At 45.8% G+C, this 7,500-nt stretch overlaps 1 protein-coding gene across 1 annotated transcript in view; it reads right to left on the reverse strand.

The window, feature by feature from the left end:
* lrp1ba (low density lipoprotein receptor-related protein 1Ba) overlaps positions 1-7,500 on the reverse strand; it is a 284,803-nt gene that overhangs the window by 153,641 nt on the left and 123,662 nt on the right. The window contains exons 30-32 of the mRNA XM_077010394.1: positions 7,355-7,500; positions 6,349-6,443; positions 3,090-3,239 (exon numbers count right to left, since the gene is read on the reverse strand). The exon at positions 7,355-7,500 is cut by the window's right edge and continues 29 nt beyond it. Coding sequence (XP_076866509.1) covers positions 3,090-3,239; positions 6,349-6,443; positions 7,355-7,500 — 391 coding nt within the window. The remainder of the gene's footprint in view (positions 1-3,089; positions 3,240-6,348; positions 6,444-7,354) is intronic.

Genomic DNA, 7,500 nt, shown 5'->3' on the forward strand with positions numbered 1-7,500 from the left:
ACAGATTAAATTCTCCCAGAGAACCTGTCTGCGGAGCCGTCTCTGACCCAACGAGAGGGTGGGGAAATTAGGGGAAAATGAAGTCGTTCTAAATATGGGCTTCATACAAGTACGCTAATAATGGTACACTGGCTGTGGGCCAGTGGTGGGGCAGGGGGACTGACCCGAGCAGTGGGTTAAACCATGTGGACCAGTCATAGGGGGGATGGAGTTCTGTCCAGAGACTCTGGCTCACTGAGTGATTAGCGTCAATCCGCAAACAGCGGCTGACGACTCTGCGCATTGGTGCTGACGGCCAGGCTTCTACGGCAGGGCTTTACAACCACACCCCCTATGTCCGCCGCGGGCCCTCAAGTCAGATCTACCTCAGCTTTCACATCGCTTCTCCAAACTAAAACCTAAGATGTCCCGATCCTTTCGTTTGCATCCTTCCGTTTCAGCTCGGTTTATTTTAGACATGTTACAACTTTGTACTAACAAGGATATGATGTCTTAAATAAACAGGAGGATACATCCCATTTTGGCATGTGTGGTGTGATTAATATGAAGCCATATGGCTGTAAGTCATTGTTAATGTTCTAATAAAATAAGGGGAAAAAAAAAGCTGTCAGAGTGGGTGGAGTCAAGGAGGACCTTGCACTGTGGGAACGAGCCAATAGAAAAGAAGAACAAGGGAGCAGAGGCAGATACAGAGGGAAGAATGAGAGGAGGAGTGAAAGCAATCAAATTCAATAAGGTTCACTCTCCAAGGTCGCCCGGGATTCTGCCAATTTCCTGTAAACACCATTTTCAATAAGCTTCGAGTAACCACTACAAGTGTGAGGAAGATCTTGCCGTGAATAAACAAAAGTACAGCGAATACAGCTGACAATATGAGAACATCACAACGGGCTTAGCTCCATTCAGTCATCCCGAACGCACACTGCTCAAAACCTCGCCTCGCCTACGAATACTGTGGCAAAGAAGAAAAGTAAATGTACAAAGTTTAGGGAATTGAAAGGAGTTGATTATTATTTAGAATAAGTAGATTACTTATTAGAATCTGTGGATGCTTTTCTCTTCAGCAGTGGAAAAGAAACAACAGCCGATTGACCTTTACACGACCCGCAACGGAAAGAAGAAATGAAGAGGGTTTAAAAACAGGGGCTGTTTGAAGCGCCCCGTTTGAAGACCGAGTGTTATGAAGGATAGCAAGACCACACAGAACCTGGGAGAAGCAGCAGAGGACTGGGCCTCCCATCGTAACGTTCTTACGGTGGACAAGCATACTTTAACCGTACTAACCCAACGTTAAAGCATATTGAGAATTCAGGCTGTAAAGATTTTCAAGCAAGAAATCAGGCATTGTATGATGTATTTATATATATGTAAATGAATGCTGTTCGTCTACAGGAAGGAGAGTCAAGGTCATTCGGGTTTATCGTGCAGAGAGATAAGAAATGTGTGTGTGTGTGTCCTATGATCAGTAGATGCAATTCTCAAGCCACATGTGGGACAACTTCCTGAATTTTCTGGAATGTTGGAGAAGTTCACGTGCCACTGCTGGAGAGGTTATCAATCTGTCATTTATGGTTTATGGGTACACGCGTTGTTATTCTGATTCTTAGGCACGCTTGCTGATAACTTGGATTGTTATCACTGTGATATGGTGTCCTTTAGTTCTGAAAAGTTCTTGCCCCTCTTGAAAATGAGGTGGTCTTATTCTAGGTGGTCTTATTCTAACACTATTTACAACATTCCAATGTTCATAACAGGGTGCTGCGTAGTTCATTACATTCAGTGATTGACGTCCACCACGTACACACAGTCAGTGCTCAGCAACAGAATGCTATGTGAGTTGTGGTTTGTCTCCAACGTGACACGTACTAGCTGCAAAATGAGCATCGCTGACCGCAATACAAATGTGACTGAACGAGCTTCGACGAGTGATAATAAAGCAGACGAGATAGTTAATAAAAGGGGAAAGACTTATTCTGTGGTGTAGAAGTGGTTATCGAAGATATTAATATTATACTTATATTATTAATATATTAATATCATGTGGTTTCGTAATAATAAAAAGCCAACAAGTTTGTTTATTTGACTATATTTCTAAAGTAAGTTTTATTGGGGGAGGTTACATATACTTGACCTTCATTTTTCAGACATTTGTAGGTACAGATATCCGTTGTGGGCATTCTTAGCAGTTTTCCGTGGCTTTTATATTCTTATCGATATCGGAATTATATTGTATTGACCGAAATTAATAAATGTATCATGATATAAATTTTGCCCATTATTGTCCAGCCCTATCTTATCACTCTTCACCTTTCATTGAAGAGAGGGCTAAACCCCTTAGAACAAGGAGCAGTGCACCCTGTCACACCCTCTGAGACAACGATTCCCTGTAACACTCATCTAGTTTCATAACATGGAGGTGTAACTATGTCAAAAGATCGCTCACCACAGTGAGGCCATCACTGGCTTCGAAGATTAATGCTAAATATCTTAAACATAATACAACCCCGACACTTAACCTTGGCTCTAGCATCTACACCTGTTCATAATCACTGAGCTCACTGAGCAATTAACTGGATTGACTAATTGGATTGGCTCCTGTGTCATCACAACCGATTCGTGCATAACGGTCGGGTGGAGAATGGAGGCCCTCGAGGAGCAAGGTCCAGGCGGCTCTGACATGAGTCATAAGTGTCCCGGCAGATCTCAGATCAATTTGTGGGACGTGCCACCTGCACCCTTTGAAGGGGGTCAGAACCAGAGCCACAGCCCTACAATCAGCCCTTCAATTTTCGGCATGACGAGCCATTTTTGTTCTTTTTTACTTTCTTTCTTTCTTTTTTTTTTATACATCCTCGTCAGTTTCTTTCCCAGGATCAAATATGTAGTGAAATATAACAAGGCAGGATTTATTGCCTTCCCATCATGCACGCAGCCAATCAGTGTTTAGCTCTCCCTGCCTCCACATCCATCACCAGCTCCACTTAAGCTACTAATGTCAGCCAGGACCTGTCAAGACGTGCTGTAGCTCGCCGATGATGAAGCTCCTTTCACAAGCAGTAGTGGTTACCTGCCACGCGCAACGTACTCACCCATAACAGCTAGAGCTGTCGCTTTCATTAGCTCCTTCTTTAAACTGTCAATCACTTCCAGGCCACTCCCATCCAGGTTACATCTGTTGACGGTCCCGTTCCCTGAGCTGATCCAGTAGAGTTTGCTGGAGGGGTAGTCAATGGTCAGGCCTGGAGAAGTGGAGGCAGGATGATGTGGGTTAAGGAGCTCTGATGGAGTCTGCGCGTCCGGTGTTGAAGGACCTGAGCTGATGTAGCCGTTCCAGACCTTAGACCGTCTGGCATGGTGATTGCTCACTGGACCCTTAATTAATGTGAATGTGCGTTCCCCAGACGTTTCCCAAAATAAACCTCATTAAAGCCCTCAAAGTCTGAAACTGCATGTTCTCAGAGATACTCTGATCTAGTCTGGCTTCTGAGAAAAACCTGGAAAAGAAAATGAAAAGGGGGGGGGGGCGTTGAGTAGACAACAATGTTGAGGGTTTTTCATCTGACAGTAAAGTGGTGCTGTAGCTGCTGGCTGGTGTGTGTGAGTTTGTGTGCCCACTCGTCTCGACTCTCCACACACACACACACACACACACACACACACACACACACACACACACACACACACACACACACACACACACACACACACACACACACACACACACACACACACACACACACACACACACACACTCCAGTAACAGCCATGGCCGATTTGCAGAACAAATCCTGACGGTAGCTGAATCAGTCCCACACTGCCTCCCTGTTCCTTCTGTGTTTAAGTCCTATGGACAATCACCATTATCTGCACTAGTACTCACTTAGGGCTGATCCAAGGTCAGATTCAATTAGGGGTGTGGGACAAAGGTCAGATTTACTTAGAGCTTGATATTCAAGGTCACTTATGGATGTGAATCTAAGGTCAGATTCATTTATGGATGCGTATCCAAGGTGACATTCATTTAGGGCCGGGGATCAAAGGTCAGTCATTTAGGGCCGGGGATCAAAGGTCAGAGTCATTTAGGGCTGTGGATACAAGGTGCCATTAATCAGGAAGATTTGGTGTAAAACCAGTAGCTATAGTGGTGGCAGGATAAGGTCTCTGTGTATGTGTTCTAGTGTGCACTTAATCTTCCTTCAACACATTTACTGTTGCTATTAACAGGTCGAAGGAACTGGACAGGCTGTTTTCCCAGGGGCTCCAGTAATAAACAGGTAAAACAAAAACAGCCATTCTCCAGCCACTGGGCCGTCCACAAGAAGAGAGTTTCCTGCGGTTTGGCTGAAGTGGTGGGAAGGATATGTAATGGTTCAAAGTGTCGGTGTGTATGCTGTCAAGCTCTTAAGGGTTGGTTTACCAGACCGAACAGAAGCCTGACTTTAGACTCTAGACTTTAGACTCAGAAGAATTATCGATGGCAAAAACTCTTGAAATCTGACATTTTCCATCACAATTCCTGCTCTTCCTAATGTGGTCTATCAGAGGTCACAGCTGGTTAGTTGTCAGTACGTACATGTTTGTTTATGGCCTGGTTTGTTATCAACACAGTGAAAGTGATGACTGGAAGCGTAACTCTTTGCTCACGAGACGCATCGTGTGCATTATTAAAAACACAAACAACAAACAAATCAATAGAAAGCCTTAATTGGTTGATTATGTAGGGGATTACCACACTAAACACAGCACTGAACCAAACAGTTCCAGGGTACTATAAGTGAACAAAAGGACCGGTGATATGCGTGTCAAAGGCTTGTTCTAATGCTGCAAATTCCAAAGGGAATTCAGATGGCTTCCTTGTTTTCAGGTTAATGTATTTGAACACACTGGTTCAGTACCTGCCACAGGGACACAGCTGCCTTCACCCACACCAAAGTCTGGATTCACCTCGGCCACTTGCAGCATCAGAACTGCTTTAGCAGGGGGTGTGTGTTTTACCGACGGGCTCTTTCTGGTTCTGGTGTGTGTTTTACCGACGGGCTCTTTCTGGTTCTGGTGTGTGTTTTCCCGACGGCTCTTTCTGGTTCTGGTGTGTGTTTTCCCGACGGGCTCTTTCTGGTTCTGGTGTGTGTTTTACCGACGGGCTCTTTCTGGTTCTGGTGTGTGTTTTCCCGACGGCTCTTTCTGGTTCTGGTGTGTGTTTTCCCGACGGGCTCTTTCTGGTTCTGGTATATGTTTTGCTGACGGCCTCTTTCTGGTTCTGGTGTGTGTTTTCCCGACGGGCTCTTTCTGGTTCTGGTATATGTTGTGCTGACAGGCTCTTTCTGGTTCTGGTGTGTGTTTTACCGACGGGCTCTTTCTGGTTCTGGTGTGTGTTTTAGCGATGGGCTCTTTCTGGTTCTGGTGCGTGTTTTCCCTATGGGATTTTTCTGGTTCTGGTGTGTGTTTTACCGATGGCTATCTGGTTTTAGTGTGTGTTTTACCGACGGATTCTTTCTGGTTCTGGTGTGTGTTTTACCGACGGGCTCTTTCTGGTTCTGGTGTGTGTTTTCCCGACGGCTCTTTCTGGTTCTGGTGCGTGTTTTCCCTATGGGATTTTTCTGGTTCTGGTGTGTGTTTTACCGATGGCTATCTGGTTTTAGTGTGTGTTTTACCGACGGATTCTTTCTGGTTCTGGTGTGTGTTTTACCGACGGGCTCTTTCTGGTTCTGGTGTGTGTTTTACCGACGGGCTCTTTCTGGTTCTGGTGTGTGTTTTACCGACGGGCTCTTTCTGGTTCTGGTGTGTGTTTTCCCGACGGCTCTTTCTGGTTCTGGTGTGTATTTTCCCGACGGCTCTTTTTGGTTCTGGTGTGTGTTTTCCCGACGGGCTCTTTCTGGTTCTGGTATATGTTTTGCTGACGGGTTCTTTCTGGTTCTGGTGTGTGTTTTCCCGACTGGCTCTTTCTGGTTCTGGTATATGTTGTGCTGACAGGCTCTTTCTGGTTCTGGTGTGTGTTTTAGCGACGGGCTCTTTCTGGTTCTGGTGTGTGTTTTAGCGATGGGCTCTTTCTGGTTCTGGTGTGTATTTTCCCGACGGCTCTTTCTGGTTCTGGTGTGTGTTTTCCCGACGGGCTCTTTCTGGTTCTGGTATATGTTTTGCTGATGGGTTCTTTCTGGTTCTGGTGTGTGTTTTCCCGACGGGCTCTTTCTGGTTCTGGTATATGTTGTGCTGACAGGCTCTTTCTGGTTCTGGTGTGTGTTTTAGCGACGGGCTCTTTCTGGTTCTGGTGTGTGTTTTAGCGATGGGCTCTTTCTGGTTCTGGTGTGTGTTTTCCCTATGGGATTTTTCTGGTTCTGGTGTGTGTTTTACCGACGGGCTCTTTCTGGTTCTGATGCAGGATCTTGTTGTTGCTGCCGTCCATGTTGGCCACAGTTATGGCGTTCCCGTCTGTCCAGTACATCTTCCTGTGACAAGCAGCACAAAACAGCAGGAGCCCTGATGAAACTCATTCTGTTTTATTTAATACTATTATTTAAATATTGCTAAAAAAAATCCCATAATATAACGCAGCATCAGGTCCATGTTCTGCAGAGTGAGGTCATGACTTTAAGAGAAAGGCTGAATGATTTTATAAACAAACACATCTATCTTCAGCATCGCCACAAAGCAATAAAAAATAAACAACAACTGAATGGATCCGTCAGGTCCTTTTTTTTCTTATGTCTGCTACGTCTCCCGTAATCCTGCGTGTTGGGCGACTTTCAGAGACGTCTCAGGAATGGCAACAAGATGGGGTGACGAGACAGCTGGCGAGAACACACACACGGCCGAGCTATAAATCACGACGGATAGATGCCACACGCACAATGATTTGACGGTATCATCGAGATGCCGGCCGTATTATAAATCTGTCCATTAAAGCAGGCCTAGTGTGGACGGTGTCTCCGTTTCCAATCAAGCATGCGTCCACCTTCATTATGTATGCAAATGAGCAAGCGGCCGCTGGCCGGCCAAACAAGCGTAAGATAAATGCTCCATTTGGACTGGATGGTAGCGGTGGCTCGTTAAAAGCCTCTTAATGAGCATTTCTGTTCTGCTAACTTTAATATGCCATACGAGAGAGAGTGTGTGACGAGTTATTGCAACGCAAACACACACGCACACAGCAGTATTACAGGGCTTGGATCGGTAATTAACTCTTTAACCAGCGCACTCTGTCTGCCGAGCGGCTCAGACACTAATTATCGTCCTAACGGCTGATTTGCAAATCCGTTTTTATCAGGGATTCTAGTGTGTTCCTGCGGCTCAGCTATTCGCGGGTCTGTGGACCAGCAGTGCTGGATGGTGTGTTGGGTGTGAAGGTCTCAGGTCTTACCCTTTGATGGGGTGCAGGACAAGGCATTTGGGTTTGTCAACTCCGTGGACCACGGTGGTTCTCAGCGAGCCGTCCAAACGCGCAACGCTGATCTGAGTGTCGTCGCCATCCGAACTCATCCAGTACATGTTTCTGGACAGCCAGTC

Source organism: Brachyhypopomus gauderio, chromosome 1, assembly GCF_052324685.1.
Source record: "Brachyhypopomus gauderio isolate BG-103 chromosome 1, BGAUD_0.2, whole genome shotgun sequence".
NCBI classification, from domain to species: domain Eukaryota; kingdom Metazoa; phylum Chordata; class Actinopteri; order Gymnotiformes; family Hypopomidae; genus Brachyhypopomus; species Brachyhypopomus gauderio.